Genomic DNA, 24,810 nt, shown 5'->3' with positions numbered 1-24,810 from the left:
AGGGAAGAGATATGGGGATATGTGTATACGTATAGCTGATTCACTTTGTTATAAAGCAGAAACTAACACACCATTGTAAAGCAATTATACTCCAATAAAGATGTTAAAAAACAAAAAACAAAAAACCTGTCACTGTTGGAACATTTTTAAGTTCACACGTTATACCTGAATTTGCTTCTAGAGACTCATTCTCATGTTCTCTATTGTTTTTATTGAGTTACCTAGAAGGAAAGTAGAGGAAGCTTAAGTTATTATACCACTTACCTGAGTCAGTCTAAGATGCAACAACATGGGTGCTGTGATAAAGAGCAAGGTGCATTTATGGGATCATCCATCTTCAACTCAGGACCTGTCCAAAGGACGATTCTGAGCTCTCTTTTCAGCCTTCACTTCTTACCAAATGCTGCTCTTACACCTCACATAAATCAATTCATCATAAACCCTCTTCCAGACAGCATCTCAAGTGCCATCCTAAGTTTACATGGAAGGGAGGTGACCTGTCCGCTGGTTAGAAGAGTCCACGCATCCTTGAGCCAATGAAGTGGTATTTTCATGGGTCCCTCCTAACATCCTACTACTGAAGTGGCCCTGTTACCTGAAAATCTGTAACAACTCTCCAGTTTGGAGGATTGGGCCTAGGTTTGAACTTTGGAATAAAGCTCTTAAGCATACGACACACATACATCTCCTCACCCCACATCTCCTCACCCCACATCAGTAGAACATGTACAGATAGAAGCAGCAGAAAACTAGCTGTGATATGTAAGGAATACCATAATTATCCTACAGAACGTTCTTTTTACAAAAAAACAATGAAAAAGCAAATCATTTGGGATCCAATATAAGTTGTCTTTGCCAAAGGCTGTCAAACAATGACTTGAACAAAATTGATTGGTCTGCAAAAGTAAAACAAACAAAAACAAAAAACAACACAAAAAAAACACATAATGATTAATGCTCATTTTTCCACAGCCTCCAAGTTTGGAGGCTGAATCGTTCAAAACAAAATGAAATAAAACAAAATCCTTGTTATCCTAAAACTCACTGTCCTTCCCCTAAGTCACAGGTCAACAAGTGTTTTTGGTCAGAACTAGATAGCAGATAGTTTAAGCTCTGAGGGCCATACACTCTCTGTCACAACTACTCAACTCTGCTGTCGAAGTGCAAAAGCAGCCATAGCCGAAATGTAAATAAATAGATGTGGCTCCATTCCAATAAAACTGTATTTATGGACAGGGAAATTTGAATTTCATATAATTTTCCCATCTTACAAAATATTATTCTCTTTTTGATTTTTTCCCAACCATTCTTTGCTTGTGGGCTGTATAAAAATAGGCGGGGGGCTGGATTTTGCCCACGGACTACAGTTTGCCGAACCTGCTCTAAGTCAGCATATATGATCAGGTGATACCCAAGTAGGCATCTCCACCTGCTCAAGGACCAACTCAACAGAGCCTTTTTCCAAGCTCTTAGCAAAGGACCTGAGTCCCAGGGGCCACTCCATGTACACTCCTTCAGTGAGCAACTTGCCTCAAAATAAAAAATCCAGAAGACTAGACTTTAGAGTGAGACACTGATCTGATGCTTACAAAATGCCATCCTCAGCCTTTTCCCTATCTCAAATGACTGATCATGTACTTCCCATTTATACAAATAAATAAATTCTGCAAGCTCATTCCACCGAACTTTTCTGTACAAATGGTAAGCAAGGTTTCCACCTCTCCACCTCACCTCCAGCTTTTGCTTACTCCTTGTTTGCAAAACAACAGGCACTTGAAGAGTAATAAAGTTCACATTCTAATCCAATAGAGATCAGAGAACTTCCTATCATCTATCAAATGATTAAGACCCAGTACCGATAACTTTATTCATTCATCTCCGGAAAGAATCAGCTCTAGGCATAACGTAGGAAGGATAAAGGAGTACAATATGAAGCAAGCTTCTAACAATTTAAAATTTTCATAGATATTCCCATTACAGTGCCAGCATAACACAGCACTGTACATTGAATTTCAGCCTTTCTCCTTCCTTTCTTGCCCCTCCAATTGCTCAGGCTTAGAAATGCATACTTGGTAAGTCACATATTCAGAGAAGCAGTTTCTTCTCTCTTTCCAATAAAGCACAAAAGGGCATCCAACTTTTTGGGTGAGAATGACCAGCCTGAGAATTTCAGGTATGAGAGTGGAGGTCCACTGCACATTTCAGCTTTGAAATCATCCCCATGTCACAAATTCCAGAGTTTTATTCTGGGGCATTCCAATAGACAGAAGCCTATATTTGGGAACAATCTTATGGCCTTAGGAAAATAGTACTGATCAGGACAACTTACTCTTTCTAGGATAGTGAATTTGGGTTCGCACACCCAAAACTGTGGGCTGCTACTCAAATTCTGGCAGTGATGGGGATGGAGGGAAAACTGTTACCACAGTTTTCAAGACTGCTCACCCACACAAAAATCCAACAACACTCTTTGTGCCATCTCAGTGACCAGAGACAAAGACACTCATTTTCAAAGCTGAAGAGACCCGACTCCAAAGCAAAGGCTAACTTTCTAAGCCTGCTTGCATTTCTTTGCATCTGCTTGCAAAAACCTCAAAAGTTTCCATGTGCATCTAGATAATCCTTGGTTTTATGACAGAGAACCCAGAAAGCATCGCAAAGTTGTAAATGGGCTGGGGAGAGGGGAAAGCACTACCTCTATGCTATGTAAAAACACACCAATTTCTAAAGATTCCTTTGTGTTCCAAATGTTAAAGTAAAATGGTCAATTGCCCTGGCTTGCCCAGGACTGAACCTGGATGCAGGACTTTCTGTTTAAAAACCAGGAGAGTCTCAGCAAACTGGGGGTGTTGGTCACCCAGAAAAGTCTCGTCTAGTCCAAGTTTTTGGATTTTAACTTCGACAAATCAGCCAAAATGCCTAGCATAAGGAAGGGCACGAGCCCTACACTAAAGAAACAACATGATTCTTAGCAGCTTTATTGAAAATGACTACCCCAAAGTTCAAAAACCACTGTCAACAGAAACACTACACATTATCTCTGGGCTATAAAGGAGAGAGGTTCATTCATATAGACCATTTTATCTTCCATCGTGTCCAGAGTCCAAATAATTACAATGTTGGGGAGAGAGTTACAGAGACTCTGGTTAGCATCTACTACCTAGAACTGCAAAACTCTGTCAGCAAGAGGTCTCCTTTCAGAGCTATTCACAAGACCCAGAGAGTCTTAGAAACAAAAACTTTCTAGACTAGGGCAGCCCTCTGCTATCACAGCTGAGTGCCACACTCCTCCCAGAAAGGGAGGTCTCTGTGACCCTCTGTGACACAAAATAAATACAATGAAACCTAGATCCATACATTCCCAAGCAAAGAACATCACTAAATCACCTAGAGAGCTGCTTTCCACACTCACATTGACTTTTATGAGCAAAATGACCATGTACCAAGTTCATTCAACACTCAATCTTAAAAGTCTACAGTTCGTTAGATAAAGCTTCAAGTCAGTCCCCTACCCCTTCCCTTTCTCCAGCTTCAGCTCTAAAGCTCACCACTGGCTTCCAGGATAATGATCTCTAAGCCCTAGAAGAGCCTCATTTACTACAAAGACTGGGCTTCCTCAGTCAAGTAAGTGATTTGTCTATTGTAGAAAGATTTACAGCAGTGATTGAAACCAAAAGGAGGTTATACCTGTTCTTGACTGTTCTGATTGACCAAAATTGTCAACATCCTACTCTTGACTGTGAGAACAAATGCAAATATTAAAGCAAAAAAACCAAAAAACACCTCAAATTTTGTCACAGCTTAGCCAGATCTGACCCAGCCAGTTGGCTGCTACACAATAAATAGGAACTTCCAGGATTATAATTCTAGTAGCTTCTTTTTTGCTTTGTTTTGTTTTGTTTTTGGTCGATAGTATCCATAATAATAAATTGGATACTATACCAAGATATCAGACATTTATTCTGCAGGTCCTAAGTATTCCATCAAGGAGATTAGTAATTTATAAATAATTAAGTAATAAGCAAATAGACCCTTAAAGGTTGAGGATAAAATGACAAAAACAAACAGAAAAAACCTAGTCAACAGGGATCCCTACCTTCTTTTTGGAGTGGCTTCTTTCCTCCTCCTTTGTGGCTTTGCTATTTTTCCCAGCACGGGACACCTTCTGGTCCCCAGACTGCTTGATGGTGATCTTGATCTCGGGTGGGCATATATAGTTCTCCAGATTCTTTGGGGGTTTCTTAGCCCGCTTCGTGGTCTGAATCTTCAGCTTCAGGCTCCCCTCTGTGAAGTTTGCCTCCTTGATAGAAAATTCCTGTTCTTCCAGACCATCTCCTGCCACCCATTTCTCACTGTCTGCATTGGAGTTGGAATCCACATCCCGTCCTGAGCCCAGTTCATCCTCCTCCTCTGGCTCCATGCGTTCTCCGCCTACTGGGAGCCCCTTCCCAGTCTCCGGAGCAGAGAGCAAAGGTTCCCCTGCACAGCCAGGAGCAGTCAAGGGCTTGGCTGAGGAGCCCGGCAGGAATTCCGACTCGCTCCCCCTTTGCCGGGAACCGCTTAAGACTTCCCTGGACTCCATGACAATCCTACAGTCTCCAAGAGTTCTCAGGAGGGGGACGGGGAAAAGGGAAAAGAGAAAGGTGAGAAGAGAGGGCACCCAAAATTCCAAGGAGAAAGTGGTCCAGCTGCTGGGTTCAGAGTCCCAGGGATGGAGACACGGTGAGGTTGTTCAGAAGGGATCAGATCTGCAACTGAGAAGCAGAGAGATAATTAGCCACGGCAGGAAGGAAAATGACCTCAAAGGTAACTCAAACTAAGTTCCAGAAGCCCCATCCCACCTCACTTATCTATGGCATCAGAAAAAAATGACTGGAAAGAAATCAAACCAGAAAGTGCACATCCCCAAATCATATTATATTGGAGCAGAGGGAGAAACACACGTGCACACACAGGCTTTCATTGAATTGTTATTAATTTTTATGGTTGTGGGCCCAAGAATAAAGATAAGAGAGGTGAGTCCTCCAGTCCAGTAACAAGCTAGATGCTTCTTATACTAAAGCCACAGCTGGCTGAGTCACCATCAAAGCCAACCACGATGAAAGGAAGTCTAAGTGCTGGTGCTCAGGTCTGTGGAAACTGCATCTGGCTGGCTTCTTGCACAACTTCCCTCTCACATGTGAAGAACAGTCTGCAAAGCCGAACACAACCCTGGGCTGCCTGGGCCAAGCTCTCCATCCCCTCAGAAGAAGAACTTCTGGACCATTCTTCCTTTATTATCTTTCATTACAAATTATTTTAATCATGCACAAGTCTTGTCTTTATTTCTTAAAATAAACAAATGCAAAGCTTAGGTGAAGGCTTGTAAAAGGAAAACAAAAAGAGTTCAGTGAGAAATTACTTCTAATGCTGTGATTAATGCAAAACAAATGCTAAAAATGTTTCCAACACAAAAGTTATTTAACCATTATCAATCATTTAGATAAAAATAGTCACCCGAGACAGTTTTAATTCCCTTCCTAGATCTTAAACAAAGTGGCGTTATGTCTACACGACAACAAAAAAGAGAGGGGAGAGAGGGAGCATTTCACAGGCCTCTGGAAGTGCCAGGGATTCCCCCCAGGATTTTTTATTCTGCCTTCCTCCTCACCAAACCATCACAGGATCAGCTAAACTATCCTTCACCCTATTCACTCCATGTCCCATTAGTCCCAATTTCATACTCATCATTTTTAAAGCTCAAAAGAAAGCCCAAATGCTCATTCTCAAGAGAAAACCTCAAGCCCTGGGGCCGCCCTCAACTTCAAGACATCATCTCCTTCTACCCCTGGCTGTAGGTAAGATTACATCCAAGCCTTCACAAATGGCTGAACACTCAGCAAAAGGTATTACAGCATACCTTAGGCTGCTACCTTTGAACCCATCAATTTAAGGAACTGACCAGCAAATGTGCCCACCAGAAAATGCCAAAAATGCCTGCAAACATACATTCAGAACAGCCAAGAACTGGAAACAGAGCGGGTACTTCCTCCCCCTGGAATCAGTACATTTTCAGCTGACGCCCTGTGAGGAAGCCACCCAGCAAGGCAGCAGGGTTTCAACATGGACCCTGCTCCCCAGAGAAGCCCAGGAACATACTCAGCTCCTGGAAACTGTGCAGCCCCACAGAAAGACACATTTACAACTGCTTCCACTTAGAGGAAAACCCAATGAATGCAGCACTTCTGCAAGAGAAGTGGCTGCCTGGTGAAAGCATGAGCATCCTCCCCAAAGTTGTCAAGCAAACACTGGACTGCCACCTGTGCCCCATGCTGCAAAAGGGACCAAGTCCCCACTTAGGAGCAGAGGAGGGCAGTTAGACCAGATGACACTGTGTTTCCTTTACTTGTGAGATTCTTGTCTCATCTAGACTGATCTGCCTACCTGCCCAAAACCTTACATAGGTTTTAAAAAGTCATATTCAAGTCAACATTCATTGAGGCCTCTCTTACTAGTGTCAGGTTAACACACTGCTGTTGGAGGCATCAAGATGCCTGAGAACCTGTCCCTATTTACCTCTACTGAGCAAAAAACCATACAAATTGGTAGCCATGTTTCTTATGGCAACAGTGTTCAGTGGTTTACTCCCTCTGGCAGGAATCTCCAGTGCTACATTTTAATTCCCTGGTACCTACCTGTAAAGCGTCCTCTGGTCATAGCAAAAGCTGAGGCATATTCTCCATAAAATTTCCTAAACTAAATCTATTTGGACCTTTGAACCAGAGTAGGTCGATAGCTATTGCAGGTTCTGTGATGAGAGAAAAGAAGGTAAAATCTAAACTTTGGAGGAATAGATAGGAGTACGAAGTGGATAAATTATCTATATTGAGAAAGTATCTTCCCTTTAAAAAATGACTCACTTCAGAGTTTCTTATATTTAGTAGTATAAATCATTAACTAATTAATATAGAAGACAAAGTTCCAAAACTTGAAACTCAAATAGTAAGAGATCCACAAAAAATGAATATTCAACAATTTTTTTTTTCGGTTCTCCTCAAGTCAAGATCCTAAGATACACAATTTAAATATAATCTCTTTCCTCAAGGAGGTTACACTCTTGAAGAACGATTTGAAAAACAAAACAGAGATTTTTATATGTCCTATAATAAGGGATAGAAACAAAGGGAAGAGAAAGGGTTTTCCACTTGGGCAAGGTGTAGACTGAGAGATAGGAAACTACACAGGAAGTCCTCAAGAGGGCATAGGATATGGCTCTGACCTTGAGGGGCTTCAATAAGTGGAGTGGGAAGGAAGACATGGCAGACAGAAGGAACAGAATGAGGCAAGGCCTGGGCAGGAGCACACAGGGTGATGTTCAGGAAAGAGAAAGCTGAGGTTTGGCTAGGAGGTGTGGTACAATGTGGTGACTGGTAAGAGGTATAGCTGGAGATAAAACGTTACAGCCAGATCATGGACACCCCTGAATGGCATGCTAATGAGCTGGATTTTATCTTAAAGGTAATGGGAAGCCATTTAAGTAGGGGATGTCAGTAGGGAAGGGGTATTATTAAAGTTATGCTTTAGAAAGATAATTCTGGCATGTGGTGTGAGGGATGAATTAAGGGAACCTGATATTAGAGGCAGGGGGACCATAAAGAGGCTCGGCTGAAATTCAATTCTTGTTGCATGAGGACCAAACCAGGGCAGTGCAAGTATAAAAACTAGAGATGAAACAGTAATGCAGTTTCAAATAATCCCATCCAGGAACACTTCAATTCCAGACTTTCCCTACTGGTTTACCTTAAGAATTCAGTCTTAGGGCTCATTAGCCAACGAGTTGCATTCCCTATTCAAGTCAAACCAGTCTCCACAGTGGCATTACACACACACACAGAGTTCTTTCTGCCTTGATATTTTTGTAGAATATTTTCTTATATCCTCTTCCAACCATGCAGGTGATGCCTGCCATACAACTGGTGTTCTCCAAATGTTTGTTGCAGGAAGGAATGAATGAGCAAATGAACAAACAGATCCCAAGCCTTCCCACATTTCAAGGTCATGCCCAAGTCTTCACTTCTCCATGGCAACATACTGCAAACTCTGGACCACAGCACTCACTCCCTGGCCTGACTTAATACTGCTCGCAGCTATAGAGCTTGTAACTAAATACTAGTCATACATTGTCTTCTCATTGTTTCCAGTATACAACTCTTATTTTCCTTACTCTATTGCAATTCAGGCTCAAGCTGAGACCAATTGTAGCTGTATAACACTTACATTTGCTTCAGCACCCAGTGCAGGATGGGGCACATGGAGGACTTCATGGAGTTCTTTCTGAATGAAAATGAATTAGCCCCTGACAGCTCATCAAAGTCCTGTGGTTCAAACTACTCCAACTGTAGCTCCACCCAGGCAGGCGGCCCCTGCGCAGTTCACCGTCTATGGCCCTCATGGCCACATGCAAGAGAGACACTTTCAAAAGTAAAGAGCAAAGAAACATAACCCGTTTGTTTACTTCACAAGCACACAGAGCTGTTGTTCTCCTTTTGCCTTCTCCCAGCACGTACCTACCACCCCAAATTCACAGTTCCATTTTTTGGTGCATCGGAGAGACCACTGTGAGTCCTCTTGTGGCACTACTGCCAAAGTGTCCTGTGAGTACACGCACACGTTCACTCAACGCACTCACAGAGGAGGGTGAAAACAAGAGCAAGGTGAAAACGGTTTGCCTTGTCACATTCCAGCAGCCAGCAATGACTCCAGAGGGGGCAGCGCACAATGGACACTCTGTACTGGCTCAGGCTTTCAGGCCAACAAAAGTTAACCCTTCTGTGGCTGTTTGCAGGACTTGGAATGAGAGGAGCACCATAGGAACAATAACGCTTGCTTAGGAAATGACCACTCAGCAGGTTCCAGGAGAATAGAGGGGAGAGGAGAGGGGCTGTGATGTGCTCGGGAAAGAACACCGAGAGAGCAGTCCAAAGACTAGGCCTGCCGTTCACCAACAGTGAGATGCTAGACAAGTCACTCTGAGTCCCTTACTCCATACTTATCCCAGCAATGAACTGAGCAGGACCAAGGTCTGTTCCATACTCAAGACTGTGTGATTATACCCTGCACGGCCATAGACCTATGGGACACTCCAAAGTGGGTAGTGTGAGCCTACAGAATTATTTGTCTGAGGGCCCAGGGGAATCCTGCTTGGCTCCATGTGCTTCATGACCCAAATGAGTCCCAGGGAGTAAGTACATCCTCCCTCTTCCATGATCTACAAAATGGAAGTATTTTTCCTAGTCTAGAACACATTCACTACCTGTAGCCTTGAGGGAACTCTTACTAATCCTGGAACTTGGTGGAAATGCAAATTCTCAAGCCCCACCTATGGCTCCAAGGGTGGGGCCCAGCACTCTGGCTGGTACCAAGGCCTCCAGGCAGTTCTGATGGGCTTAGGCTTTGCCCATGTGCTTACCCTTACCAACTGACTTGACCAAAGAGCACGACTGCTCTATGTTTAAAGGGAATTCTCCCTTACAGTTTTACTTTTAGTCTCTTAAGAACAGACATCAGTGGCATTTTATTCATCTATGCAATCCCAATGCCTAGCACAGTGCCCAGTGCATAACGGGCACTCAAGAAATGCTGGTTGACTGAATTAATAAATAAACAAACTAGCTCGGGCTGGGCTTCCCAGCATCATCCACCTCTCCCACCTGCTTTGCTTCCAGGGCACATTCAGGCCATCATCACCCTGACCACTGCTTTCCAAAGTGTCAACATGGTGGAATTGATACAGCCCTTGGCATATATGACAAGAGTCAAAAGATGCGGATTCTGGACCTAGTTCTGCCACTTAGGAGCCCTCATAAGCCCTCTTTCATCCTTGGTGTCTCTCATCAATGAAATGAGAAAAAATGTCTTCCTGATCTTCCTCATTAGGTTATAGTTTTTATCTCTTTTTTTTTTTTTCTAATGGAACTATATGCTTCTTGTAAATTTTTTTTTATGGCACATGCACCTCATAAGGTCTTAAAGGCAAACAATGACAAATATAGGAAGAGTTTGCTGCCTCATTCCTGACCTTTCCCAAACTCCCCCCGGAACTCCTCATCCTCAGTCCTACCTCGGCTCCTTACTCTGCATATCCCATAAGGCTGGACACTTCTTTCATCTTTACATGTAGAAGACACTGAGCTGCCTATACAATCCTCAGGTCAGAAACTTTTCCCCTCAAAACTCTGTAGAATGTCTTCTAGCATTTGCGGTAACAGAAGAGAAAATGGAAGCCAGCCTGGTTTTGTTTCCTTTGTCGGTAACTTGTTTCATGCTTTTCTAATTGCAGATTTTTTTTTCATTGTAATAGAATTTTATTAATGACAAAATGAGTAGTGTGGATCTCACTTCTTTTATTTTTCCTGGAGCATAGTGCGCCTTTTGGATCTGTAGTGCAGGTTATTTCTAGTTCAGAACCGTTTCCTTCGATATTCCTTTAGTTATTTCTTCTATTCAGTGGTTCTGGCTTCTAATTTTTTCCTGTAACCTCAGTTTAGAATTCTCATCTCTGTTCTCCATTTCTCTCATTTTCTCTCTCACTGCTTTTTGCATTGTGGGAGAGCATTCCTTAATCTAAGGTCCATAACACCAATTTAATTCTGTCTTCCATCCTCCCTTTGCCTTTATTGACTTCACTGTGGATGTTTAATTTTGCAATTGCACATTTTGTATCCCTGGAATCTAACTTTATTCATCCTTCTTTCTGTTAATTCTGATGCTTTTTCACCTCAGCATGCTCTCTCCTTGTTACTTTATGTTCCTTTTCCACCAGGGGTCATGCCTCTTCCTGTCGCAGATGTCTGGCAGTTATCTAAAATTCTTATTTTGCTATTGTAGTACATAATATCACAATACTGTTCTTTTTTCCTTGTTCTGAGTGTTTCTCGCCTAAGGTCTTGTGTTTGATTAGTTCTCTTCACTCATGCTCTGAGGAAAAAGCCATGCAGGGCAGTCTTGTCTACAGAGAAAGCACTAGACTGCTTTTGACTCTACCTTCCATCCATCCTAAAGTCAGTCAAGTCCTTCTCTCAGAGCTATCGCTATTATCAGTGATCTGGTCACCTCAGTTCCTAGTGAACAGTAACAGTGGTATGTTGGGGCTCATGAGAGCCCACCCATGTGAGTCTCATCCCAGCTCTACTTTCTGTGGTGTCAAGTTGATAGCTTGAAAATTGGCTGTGGTAGGCGTGTTTACACCACAAGAATCAGCAAACTTAACAAATCAGGTCTTAGAAAAAATCAAGAGAACAGGGTGTTAAGCATTTACACAACTGATAGCAGACATCTACCTACTACTATTTTGTGTGACTGACCGGGGATTCTTCTGTCAGATTCTTTGCAACTCTGAGCAGCTGAAATCCACAATGTGCACTGTCACATAGACTCTTTATGTCTACCCCAGAACTTTCCTTGAGGAAACATCTCTGCCCAGAAGTCAAAAGCTCCTCCCAAACCTCCTCCCTCCAGTCTTGCCCATTTGTCCTCTGAAAGCTGTAGACTTTGAGAATATGTATAACGAGGTTAAGGAGAAGACAGTCTTTGGTTGTTTCATTAAAGTTGTCCGTGCAGTAGATCTGATGACTGCCTATTTTTCTTATTGACAGAAATTGTGAGTTTCTGATCTTAGGGGGAAAAACTGTGTAAAAGGATGGAGTGTGAGCCTACCGGACAATAGATAGCAAAGCAACTGCATCTTCAACTTAGGCTCGTTGGCTACGGTTATAAGAAATCCCTTCACAGATTCTGGCAAGAGACTGACCATCTGTCTGATTTTGGCCTTGGGGTGGTTGAGCGTTCATCTTCCTATATGTCTTCTGAGGTATTTAGGTGGGGAGTCAGAAGTGGCCTTTTCCTCTTGGGGGACTTTATATGTGTCTGGGATCCTCTTCTGCTCCCTCAAGTTAACACCTCTTCATTACTCAGGCCCAGGTCAAAGGGTACTTCCTGAGCTTCACAGATCACATCAGAACTCCCTGTTTTGTGCCATTAGAGCATAGAGCTTTTCTTTCCTAGCACTTACTATATGTTATAATTAATACTTGTGCCACTCTTGGTTTCAACTCTGCCTGCCCCACTAAATTGGAAGCCCTTGAGGGTACATGCTGTGTTTGTTTAGCTAACCATGGAACCCCCAGGGCCCGGCACAGCTCCTGATCCATGGATCCAAATTATTCACTGTGTGAATGCTGAATGAGAGGCTGTGTCAAAGACCTGCCAGGTGCCATTTGACTCAGATGCCCATGACTCTGAGTGTCGTGCCTCTGAAAGTCCACATGCTGCAGAAACATACGGAGTAAAAGCTCCATAAACACCGATAAAGTGATCAAGCAACCCAACCCTTACCAGCTCTCAATCAGCGAGGGCAGAGGCAGCTCTGCACACAGCTCTCTGACCCTGCAAACACACTGGTGGTCTCCAGCAGAGAATGAAGAGCAGACTCACTGGCTTTTTTACATTACATACCTGTGTGGTACATTCCTGATCACAGTTCACCTCCTCCAGGCAGCGTTCTCTGGGTCCTACACCCACCACATTCCCCAGAAGCATCTCTTGAGTGGCAGCTCCCCCAAATCCCACTGATTTGCTTAACTTCATATAATTCCCTAATTCTTCTGGCTGGCCCATCCTTTCTTCTTTCTCCACCTGGTTACCTCTAAGTCATCCTTCAAGAATTGGGTCAAGTTTCACTTCCTTCATGAAGACTGGCTGGGCCTTCCTCTTCTCCTCCTTTCCCCTTGTGTGTACACATGTATACACACACACTTATACACACTCACACTCACAGGTGGTCCTGCTCTCACTTCCCTGGGCATTCTGCTATCAAAGCATTTGGCAAACTGTATTGCGGTGTTAACGGCTGGGTTTTAAGTGGGTCTCTACCACAGTTCAGAGGACAGTGAACATACTCAGTAAGTGTCCAACAGCAAGTGTCCAAGCCATGTTTCCCCTTGAAAAGAGGAATGGAAGTAGCACTGATTTGATGTCACAGGTTTAGATTACTTAACCTCTCTTTTCCGTTTAGTAGTTGTGTTCTTGGAAATTACATTTAAACTGTTCAAGTTTCATTTGGAAATTGGGTAATAATCCTACCTCAAGGGTTGTTTTGAGAAGTAATGGAAGATTAAATAAGATATTTATGAAAGATCATGTTGGGATCACCTTAGCAGGCATTCAAAACTTTTGGTAAATTTCATTTACTCCTGTAGTCTGTGTCACCCACACTGGCTTTTGGCTAAATGTTGCCTCTTCTTTGCAGATCCCAAGTAAAGCCCGAGAGTTGGGCGTTGGAGACCAACCTCCTCCATCTCCCTTCACAATGGGAAGCACAAACAAGTAGTTTAATTTGTACCTGCTAACGTGAGTGCTTTGATGTTGTTTGACCATCGCTTTCTTCTTCTACCCAGTTTGTCTTGTGGAGGAAATAAGACTTAGTTCAGCCACGAATTCCAGACTCAATTCCCTGCTCTGCCATTAGGATCTGGGTGGACTTAGGCAAGTTCTTTTTTCTCCCTGGGTCTCCCCATCCTCATTTGTAGAACACAGGAGGTGATGAGGTGAACTCTGTGGCCCTCCGGCTCTGACCTTCTCAGGTGCTGAGCCCTCTCTCCTCAACTTGACGACCAGAAGTCCTTCAAAGACAGAGCTGGTACCTTACACCTCTGCATAGGTTTTACTGGTTCTGCAGATCTGCTTGGCTGAACCTAACATAAAACTAAGAATCAGTCCCTGTGCTCAGGGATCTCCATGACAGGGAGAGAAGCAGAATCAAACTCCCGAGGCCTGAGGCCGAGAGCACACTGTTAACCAACAGTTCCAGTTCTAGCTGCAAACACAGTGCCTCCTCTGGGAACCAATAACACAACACAACACCACGAGCCCTGGGTCTTTGGTCCCGGGGAGACGTCTCCACAGCACTGGCTAGGCCAATCCTCAAGTTTACAGGTGGAGCTCTGGTCTTGGCGCATTACCTGTTGCCTGCATTTTTCCACTCAGTCAAGAAAAGCACACACTTGTAGTGCGAGAGGGGGTTAAATACAACAAATGGCCTCTACAGCCATTTTCAATTTAATCCAAACAACAGTCCTGTGATGCAGAAGACCCATCCTCATTTTAAAGATGTGGAAATGTAAATGCAAATGTCCAGGAAGGCAAATAATTTGCTCAAGGGCACACGCTACCTGTGCCAGAGCCACAATCAAATTCAGGCTTATATGATTCCAAAGTCTGTGCTTTTACTTTTAGATAATGATGTCTCTAAAACACAAAGTGATGCCAGCTTTTGGCCAAACGCTCCTAGCTACTTCTATACATAGGAGCTCTAAAACCAGTTTGCCATCTGACTTGCCACATCACTTAAATTCTCTGGGCATCAGTCTTCTCATTGGGCCTCCTAATCTCTTCACAGACTCTTCCAAGGAAAAAAGTAAATAATATATGCAGAATAGCACCTAAATAGGTTAAATATGTAGGGTTGGCCTGTAAGAAATAACTGTGATCATAATATCTCTTGTCCAAGTATATTCAAGAAGATCCACATGGTAAAGAAAATGATCCTAACTTTGAAGAGGGAAATAGTATATAATAAGTGCTTTAAGTTTGTTCTTTGCTTTAACCCTGAGATGTACCCATTTTACAAATAAGAAAACTGAAATTGAGATATTTGTTGAAATCACAGAGGTAGTTCTGTCTGACTCCAACTGTCATTTGCTTTCCATTGAACCATAATGCTACCAGTTTTTAAATACCCAGCATTAGTAGTCACTTAAACTCTGACCCTCCACCATACCTCGTGTAAACTGGGATGAAAATGGTAGACTTATCTGAGGGCAATGCGGCTAAACTGAATAATCAAACAGATAATAAATTCCCTAGTCATTTTTTCAGGGCCCTTTAATTTTTACCCCACTACCTGTTCAGTCTTAATTCAAATTCCTTGACTTCTCAACCATCCGATTCAGCAATCGCTTTGCTTATTGTCATTTGAATGTAAAGTGTAATCTGACACTTTCATGTTTGTGCTTCTGCCACAAAGGAGATGCTAGGCATACCAGAGAGTAAACAAATACTGGCTCCATTTCCTGTCCTTTGTGATATTTCTCCTTCAGCTTTCGTGCATGGTCATTTAAGTATTGCATTGTTACTTGAAACTTGAATCTCCAATTATGCTTTAAACTCCTGGAAATGAGTACCTGTATCACAGAGCTTCTTTGTTTCCCAGAGTGGCTGATCCCCGTTCTGAAGGTTTATATGTAGTTTTATTTTTGTCCTAAAGGTGCCTCTTTTGGACTCCAGACTGAAGAGTTGGTGGCTGACAGGACTCGTAGTGGGCAGGACAGTCAGATGTCAGGATTCTCTCCTGTGCGGCATGCGTGGAAGTGCTGCTCACACCTCCTCTCCTCACATTCTGAAAACTCCAGTCACGGCTCCCATCTCAGCTCAGGGGAGATGTAGCCTTGGCCTATTCCTCACAGGACCCCATCCCATCTGTTTTGCTGACTGACACTCCACAGATCCCTACATGACTGTCCTCTGTTGCTGCCCCTCCACTGGTTTTCATGAGTTCTTATGGAGTCTTCCATCAGATTGAGAACAGAGACAACCTCCTCTCTATCTCTTGAGGTCCCCACAGCACCATCAGAGTCTATCATACTCATGTTTAAACGTAAATGAGCAAACCAAGTTTGCTGAATCAGAAGGTTGAAAAGTTGATGAGTTTGAATGAAAACTCTGGACAGCTAAGATTGGGCCCAACTTAGACAGCCCTGAGTTTTGTCCTTCCCACTGCTGTCAGGAAACCTCAGACCAGCAAGATGCCTGCTATGGGTGACCTGTGCCTCAGTATCAGCCAGCTGGACCTTCTGCATCAAGGCCTCCCTGCTCCTACCAGATGCAGTACATGTTCATGATTAGCATTCGTTTCCTTGTGGCAATTCCAAATTCACATTCAAACTTTGCCCCATCTCTGCTACTGTACCCACCAAGAATGTCCCCTTGTTTCAGTTCCACCATCAACCCCAAAACCACATCCTCCTTGAAGCCTTCCCTGACTGCACTTTATCCCTGATCAACCAAATAGCATAATTCCACGTAGATCATGCTCCCACTTTGGCTTCAGACTGACACTTTCCATTTGAGCTAAGCCTGTCTCTCCAGATATACTGTCCATTCTCCAAGGGCAAAAGCCATGTCTCATACCAGACCTTTCTCACCCAACAGTGCCAAGAACAATGGAACAAATTGCAATGCTGAGATCTTAATAAACATATGTGGATCCAAAAACCGACTGTAATCAAGCTCTGGAGTACAAAATAATGAACAGAGAGAAGGCCCACAGGGCTTTCACATCAAATCATCCTTTTTAGTCACCATTATGAATCAATACTTTAAAAAAAAAATCAAAGCTCTCATTGCTCGAATAACAATAGGTCACAGACATACCACCCAACAACTGCAAGGGACTTGCCACCCAGATTTCATTATTTTGCTACAAGCACAACAACTGTGCCCCAATTCCCTCTAATGAGAGTTCTCAGGCTACTGCATTGGATTCATCAAATTCAGCATCTCCAGCAACTACATCTTTCCAGGCCCAAGTTCAAACCCCAAGCAGTTTCTTTCCACTGACAGAACTCTCAATCTTTGGCAGATAAAAGGAATAAAGAAGAAATTGCTTTTTACGGGATTAGGCTAATTGAGTTCCTTGGCTTTTTTTTTTTTTTTTTTTTTTTTCTATTCCAAGTCCTAGAGTAAAAGTAATTGCAGCATCTCAGTAGCTTGTAGAGCCTTGCTCTTCCTAAATACTCAAGCAGTGTGCTCCTAGGTGACTCAGAATGCCCTCTGAACTCAGGTCAAAACCCAGCTTTCCTGATTCCACCCCAACCCTAATCTCAGAGGTCTCTGGCTTTGGACAAACTGCGGGTCACTCCCTTTCATCTCAAAATGCACACAAACCAACTCACTAATTGTTATTGAACACAGGCCATGAAAGGGCAGACTCTGCTGTGGGGACTGAGCAGACATCCCGGGAGCACAGGCACAGCCCTAGCCTTCATGCCCAACAGAATCAAGAATGCCTAGCCCCCGAGACCCATGAGGTCCGAAAGTAACCATGGCAGAGATTCCAAATGCCTACCGGGCACAGGAAGCAGTAGCAAAGCCCAGACAGGGAATATAGTCTAGATTTTCCAGAAGCCGTCTTTGTCTGCTTCGTTCCCGTTGTCTCAACTCAGTCACTTCACCAAAGGGGGCCAGTTTTCAAAAGATGTAGAGGATCAATCCTTTTCTTCCTTCCACATTATTCACTACAGTACTTCTTCACACTTAGCTCACCATCCCCTCCTCTCCTTTCCGTGTCCCCAAGTCTGGCTCTTCGGTGCTCACTAGGGAGTTTCTCCTGGTCCCAGTTCTTCTTCTGAAGGTAACTCTCATCCACAGCAAACACTTAGCAAAGTTCACTGATCCTCAGTGGGCGGGGGGGGTGTGTGTGTGTGTGAACAGTTTTTGGGGTGCCAGGAGTTCTGAGCTTTAAGAAACCTTTAAAATTCCCAGGACACTTCTACCTATAGAGTCACAGAATTTCAGAAGGGGCCCTCCCTCCACATCAATCCAAACTCTTTCTCTTTACCGTGGCTCAAACTAAGGAGCAGAAAGGCAGTGCAGCTTGTCCTATACCACGTGCTGACGGGGAGCCGGCCCAGCCTGCAGCCTGCCTCTCACAAGCCTGTCCCTGGATCTTGCCCCTCTGAGTGCATTTCTCTGCTCAGCCTTCTTTTCCACTGCAGCCAGGCGCACTCAGTCACCGAGGAGTGGGAAGCACTTGGACTTAAGTAACAAAGAAGATTGCATGGTTAAGTGCCAAAATGAGTGTGGTGGACAAAAAATGCCATTGGAATTTTCAGAGAAAGTCAAGAGCTATGTGTGCGAGAGTGGCGAGGAGGCTCTAGGAGGTACTTAAATATTTTGATGATTGAACGAATGAGTGAATCAGTGACTGATAGGATGTAACATGCAGTAAAACATTATTAACTCTTAGGCTTTGAGGGAGAAACTGAGAGTGGGCGATTGCCCCTGAAAGATAGTCAAAAATATAAAAAGCCGTTGACATAAGTACTTATTATTCACTTTGTCTAAGAGGGTCCTCGTTGTGTTGCTTCACCGTGCAGAGCTTTAGTGTATCTTAAACAACATTCACTTTTAATATTCTATCTCTGCATAAATTCTGTGATTCAATATTCATGCAACAGAAATCATTCATAAGTAGGGCTTTGTGGGGCAAACTTGGCCCCATCCTTCAAGGACTCACAGCCTGGAGAGGTGAGTGACAACGAAGAGTAAAGCAGCACGAGCCAGATGCCCGGCAAGTACTTTAGTCCTGAAGTGCTCTGGAGAAGGCAGTAAGAGCTAAGAGCTGGTCAGGTGTCCGAAGAGGTAGACACTTTGGCTAAAAGGGACCAATAGGGACACCTTCCAGAGAGGAGTCGTTGATACAGAAGGAGCAGAGGTGTGGAGGTGGACAAGTGTACACAGTGCCCAGGGTCGGCAAGGAAATCAGTCTGATGGGAGCAGAGGCCTGTGTGCGCTGCATAAAACGGGGTGCACCCGAGAGTGCTGCAAGGTGCCTGGTACAGGCTGCTGGACAGGGCGAGCCAGGAATCGTGGGAAAGAGAAAAAGGAGCAATACAGAAGAGTCAGACAGCAAATGGACTGTGAAGAACTTCCCTGATTCGAGAGAACTTGCTGGGTTTGTCGGGACAGATGCAATCTTGCTCTCAGTTCTGTTCTTTAGAGAGGGTACAAATTCTGTCTTGACTATCATTTCTCAGCCACTGTGGCTCCCTGTTGAAAACTCTCCCCCTCGCACTTGCCACCCATTACCTCTCCTCTCTGTGTGTCTCCATGTCTTTTTCTTTCTCCTTCTCATTCTTAACTCAAAGAGCATTTCCTGAACACCAACACATCCTTGAGTCAAAATTGGATACTATCTGAGACTCTGAGTCTCAGATGTATATGCAAAGTAGGCGTCCAACAATTCAATTGATTTAAAATACATATACTGTAAACACTTTTTTTCCCCTTTGGTCAACTCAGGAGCACAGAACAACTATTCCCTGACTATCTTAGAACACAAGGGGCCTCTACAGGCATTTCTGGTCATACCAAGAGGTTATTAACCTCCAAGCGATGGTGACAATAATCCCAGACATCAGTTTGCAGGAGGCAGTGTGGAAATCCTCTCAGAGTTCAATTACCGAAATTAGCTGGTATTATTTAATCCACAGAACCCCTATGTAGTAGGCAGGGTAAGCATATTTTATCCCTATTTTACTGATTAGTTTACTGAGGCTCAAAGAGGTTAAATAACTGTCCAGGGACATTTAGCTGGGAAATAGTAGGGACAGGATCCAAAGCAGATCTTGTCACTTCAGGTGTGATGCTCTGCACACTTTAACAGAGCCATCTGGTCCCATGTGGGCCACCAACTTGTGTCATTTCAGCAAGTCAGCACATCAATGGCCTCATCCTCTGAAAGGGGATAAAATGCTTACTAAGCCTCCCTCCTTAGAAAATCAAGGGGGCAGATGTGGTATAAAGATGGTTTTGAAAAGAAAAAAGTGCCATGCATATAAAAAGGAGTATGTTTTGATAGGAAAAGATAAGTTGGGTCAAAGAAACATTTTTCCAAGCTGGCAAAGTTCTGAAACTCTTATCTGCTCTCCATTCATCCCCTCTCCCTTCCCAGCACTTGAAAAGGTGGAAGCCTCTGCCTGCCTGGGGGTTAGCTCAGCTGGCTTTGCCTATAATTATTTCTCATGGATCTGCAGATCACAATCCATCATTAGCTCCTGGGGAGGGGTAGCTGCTTCCTCCCAAGAGATCCTGTGGACTTCAGGGCTGCTCACATTCTCCATTTGACCTTGGCATTATCTGCTCTGAACTGGATAGGAAGTCAACTGCAGGTTTCCACACCAAAGGCCATTAAAAAAATAATGTTTCCTCAACCTTAGACAGTACTCTCTAAGGGGGTAAAAAACCAACTCTGAAAGGGAAGCTGTTCTGACCTGACTCTGAAAATTCCAGATGTGAAATGTAAGGGCCACTAAGTTGGACTCAGTTATCTAAGGTCACCAGTTTCCCCCAATACTTCATATTGCCCCAACCTGGTATCTCTAAGGAGGCATAAGAATCTAGTAGTAGGCTAAGTGAAAACGGAAATAAATACTTAAAGCCAAACAAGAATGTAAGTTGGCATCTTTTCCCTGCATTCATGAAGTAGTACACTCTGCGGGCATCTTGGTGTTTACTTTTCTGCACTTAACAAGCCTTTGGCTGCCCAAAGGGTCTGCAACTTCATGGAGAGTTTGTGAAACACCAGGGTAGCCTTTAGAAACAACCCTAAATGAAGCTCACACCTATGGCAAGGTCTCATGGTTGTACTCTTTATTCAATCCTGACCCAAAACATTTTGGGAAGCTCACCAGGTTTCACAATATACCATAGGATAGCAATGGAATTGGACTGTTTTGCTCACTTCTTCACAGGAACCCAAGGACCAAGCATAGTGATATGTGGCCAGGACTCTATGAGCCTCCTTTTCTCAGGGCAGTGCTGCCACCCCTCCAGGACAAGAGCAGCCTCTTGTCTCCACCTCCACCCCCAAATAGACCTCTCCCACACAGTGGGTCTCTAAACAAACTCGGTAACATTATCTCATTTTTTAAGGCACTGCAACTTCTTACAATGTTAATGTGTTAATAATAATTTACCCCATTCTTCTGGCAGGAGCAAAACTGAAGCAACTTGAAATGCCATCAGCAAAAAATTATTTATTTCCCATTCCTGAGCAGTGAAGAAAACAAGGTTTTGTTTGGCCAGGTCCACTCTTGATAGCTATCTGGTTTCAATTAAAACTTCAAGTCTCCAAGGGAAAAACTGGCATTCTGGGCCGCTGAGGCCCAGCCAAGTTTCAGTGTCTCTACAAGATTTCAGAAAGGATGTTCCATACAGCCAGCCACCTCTCATCTTCCTCCTTTTGCATATCATATAGAAGCTTCAGAGCAGAGACTAAAGTACAACTAAAAATAATGACCAGGTTGAAAGAACTCTGCCCTCCTAGAGATACATTTTTTGTGCCAGAGAAGTATTGATTCCGCTCCTAATGGAATTGAAAGTCAAGATAACAGCAGAAATGGAATCAAGAATCCAGGGGAAAGTGCCTACCTATTTATTTCTTCTTCATCAAACTCCTGCCTCTCCCCACTGACCATTTTCAACTAAACTTTCTACAAGGATTCCAAGCACTGCTCTCTCTTTGCCCCCAGCCCTCATTTAGGTCAGGTGATTTACAAACTAGCTTGCCATGAATAATGCACTCACAGGACCAGAAGCCCTCGTGGCACCAAAGGGGCTCCTTGGTTCACTCAGGTACACCCCTAGGCCTCCCCTGTGTGAAGTCCAGAACTGGGCCTGGCAGCAGTGCCTTCCTATGGGATGTTCTGATGTTAACATACGAAAGATTGGATTAAACTCCTTCACTTGCCTAGCCCATTCGTGAACATATGAGGCAGTTGATATTTTCTCCCAAGCTATGAGTGGCCCCCTTCGGAACCACATCACTGCCTCTCAGCCACTCCTCCTAATGTTCACTACAAGCCATCCCATCCCCCACCTCCAATTTGTTTATTCCAGTGACACATCTATTTTCCCTGCTAAGGGAGACAAGTCTGTTTCCCTCTTCTGGCTCCCAATAGCATTCACTCACCACCTCCTCCCCCCAGCCCCGCTCAGGTTACTACAGTGGCTAGCAGCTCCCAGAGCCCAGCTCTAACACCAATTCAACTTCCAAAGACTAAGACTTTTATTTCCTTAATGGGGGAGGGGAGATGGTGTGCAAAGCAGCACTTTCTGAGTACCTGGTCTCCTATCTTCTCAGGCTACATACCCTGGAGTTTGCAAATACTCTGTGTTTAACCCTACTCTTCTGATCTGTCCTGAAGCCCTTCTTTGGTAGCAGGCAAAGCAATTAAGTACAGAGGAAAATACTGCATCTTCAGCTTAACTGAAACCTGGAACTTCCAAGTCAGGGCAAAAGGGATCACGCCTCCCTCCACTAGTCTTGGGATGGCAGAAACCACAGAAAGCAGGAGAAAGGGGAGGGAGAGACCTGGGATTGTAAACTGGCTACATTTTAAAGTGCTACAAACTTTCTCCTACCTCACAGGCCCCTGGACAGCTGGCTCCGCCTCCCCATCCCAGCCAGACAACATCCAACTGGGGTGTGTGAGGATAACTCTCCCAGACCATCCTGGTCTGGCCCCAGTGTTGCAGATGTGGCCTGCATAGAACACCCTTCCTCTCCTCTCCACGTCCTTCTTTCCCAAACGACTCCTGCCCCTCCAAAACACACGAGTGTGCGTGTGCACACATACACACACGTTTTGAGGATAAGGATGGATTGGGAAGGGCACATATGATTTACCTGTGTAAACTTCAGGAGGGTAAAAGATGGGGCAGGACTGCCAGATAGTTTTGGCAATAGCGACTTTATAAAGTTAGTTTTTGCATAAAACTACAGGAAAAGAAGAAAAACAGGATGAAGAGTAAAGGAATGAAAAGGAAGAGAATAACAAATAACGTAAGAGGAAAATAAGTAATATTAGTATCTCCATAAAGACCATAGACTCCAACTAACTTTAGGAAAAAAGGTGTGGATAGTGGTGAAGGGGACGGGGAAGCTTGGAAGGAAAAGTAGCTGTGGTAGAATTCCAAAATAAACTGCCCTTTCGGAGGAGAGCTTCTGCAGGGATATAGAGAAACACAAATTGGCCTTTTAGCATTAGATGTCAACCATGAGATTATCGGGACAGTTTATTTGAAGCGGAAACGAATCGGAAATCCTTCCCTGAACAGTCCTCCTAGACCAATATACACACCCTCAGAACCCACAGAGACACACATAAAGAATAAATGCAGCATCAAGGGGCAATAAGAACCCACTCCCCACACTCCCAGTACCTCTAGCCTCATCTCATACTTCCAACTGCACAACTTTCCGATCTCCAAAGAAAATATTTCCAGTTGGATCCTATTTCAGAATTGTAACTGGTGTGGGTTGTGAGAGGAGGGGTGTGTGCAGCCTGTAGGGGATGGGGACTGGAAGACAGCATTTCGGTAGTTCCTTATTTTTGTAGAGCCAGCATGCTCTACCGATCAGAAATTGCTATTACCCAACAATGCTTCCATCACAAGTAGACACCAAACACAGCATCAGCGTTATCACCATCTTGCTAAAGATCTACCCAGTCCAGTTTACCTGACTTTGTCTCTGTGGAACTTCTCCTACAGTATTTTAGTCAAAGAGGTAATCGTTTGAAAGACAAAAACAATAAATCGATACTGAAGTGTTCCCTTTCAGGAGTTATTTCCCACTGGAAACCACCGAACGGGGAAGCCGGTCGTTAATTCCCAAGACCACGGCTCCTCTAGAAACACACACAATGAGTGCTTTCAAAAAAGGCATTCGTCTGCTTTTAAGGGAATTCCTGTCTTTTCAGAGTCCCAAAACCGGAGAGCACGAGAAACAGACTCAGATCCATTGATTAAGATTTTAAGAAAAAGACTAACACAGAGCCACGACGCAAGCACACACCAACCTTCGCCGGCTGGACCACTTCTTCCCTGTTCTTCTTTCTATTAACGACACGTTAGATTCTGATACATTCCACCCCCCCAAAAAAAAAATCTAACTAGATACAATGTAGCTCTCTAGCTCCACTTAACCTGCAAGTTACAAAGAGAGAGAGAAAAAAATATCCTGCCGCCTTCCCACCCCTTTCCCTCCCCCCTCCCCCTCTCTAGTCCACTCCGCCAACGCCAAACCCGCCAGCCCCGGCAGTCAGCGGCCGGACGGAGGGAGGGTGCAAAAGGAGTGGGGAGGGAGAAGGCCGGGGTCGGGGAGCGGGGGGGGGGTTGGGGGGGATCAGATTAGGCCAAACTCAATAAGGTCCCAGACCTCCAGCCCGACGCTGCCACCCTCGCCGCCACCAACGAGTCACTTCAAATGAGCCAGCATCTCTGCCCACCGCCGGCGGGCCGTAATCGCGCCCATCCTCGGCAGCCTCGCCGGGACCGGCATCCCGCCCCTTCGGCCCGGTCTCCCCCTTCCCATCGGTGCAAAGTCAAAGCCCCGGCGAGGCAGCTTTAACTTTTTCATGCAGGGAACACACACCGCCCCCGACCCCGAGCGTGCGGCGGCCCGCGGCGTGGCTGGAGGCTGGGCGCCGGGCTCCCGGGCCAAGGTCGCCGCGCGTGCTCACCCACGTCCCGGCGACTCCGGCTCCGCTGGCCCCGGCGCTCGCTCAGATCCCGGCTCCCGTCGCTCGCCCGAGCCCCCGAAGGTGCTGCTGCGGCAACTCCATGGCGATGAGCATCTGTCACACGGCGAGCCGCGGGCTGGCCACCCTCGCTCGGGGGGCGCCGGGGCCCCCGGGCGCCCGGAGGCGGAGGCGAGCGGCGGGCGCCCCGGCCGGCCCCGCGCTTCCCGCCCGGCGCTGCCGCCTGCGCCGCGCCACCGATTTACGGAGAGAGATATCAAGGGGGAAAATGGCGTCTCCGGAGCCCGAGGAGTCCTGGAGTAATCACATTCACACACACACGCCCGCACGCACACACTCGCACACCGCGCGCCGCGGGCCTGGCTAATTTTAGCAGGAGCCCCCCCCACCCCCCAAATTATATATATCCCAGTCTCTCCAATCAATGCTATTTTTTTTTCTTTTCTTCAAA

General features: G+C 44.8%; 1 protein-coding gene across 7 annotated transcripts in view; it reads right to left on the bottom strand.

Moving 5' to 3' along the window:
• Positions 1 to 24,499, bottom strand: part of SETBP1 (SET binding protein 1) — a 381,792-nt gene extending 357,293 nt beyond the window's left edge. For 4 of the 7 annotated variants that reach the window (XR_003677371.2, XR_003677370.2, XM_028480793.2 and 1 more), the window contains exons 1-2: positions 24,342 to 24,499; positions 4,097 to 4,754 (exon numbers count right to left, since the gene is read on the bottom strand). Coding sequence is in view for 5 of the 7 variants with exons in the window: in XM_028480793.2 (XP_028336594.1) it covers positions 4,097 to 4,582 (486 nt within the window). In the remaining 2 variants the exon portion in view is untranslated. Of the gene's footprint in view, positions 1 to 4,096; positions 4,755 to 6,674; positions 6,780 to 8,256; positions 9,032 to 23,678; positions 23,780 to 24,341 lie in introns of those variants that run through there. The other 3 variants (XM_028480795.2, XM_028480794.2, XM_028480797.2) reach the window with 3 other exon arrangements.
• Positions 24,500 to 24,810: the final 311 nt, after the last annotated feature.

Source organism: Physeter macrocephalus, chromosome 19 (genome assembly GCF_002837175.3).
Source record: "Physeter macrocephalus isolate SW-GA chromosome 19, ASM283717v5, whole genome shotgun sequence".
NCBI classification, from domain to species: Eukaryota; Metazoa; Chordata; class Mammalia; order Artiodactyla; family Physeteridae; genus Physeter; species Physeter macrocephalus.
Note: the sequence above shows the minus strand (reverse complement) of the source record. Positions and strands in the feature narration are given on the sequence as shown.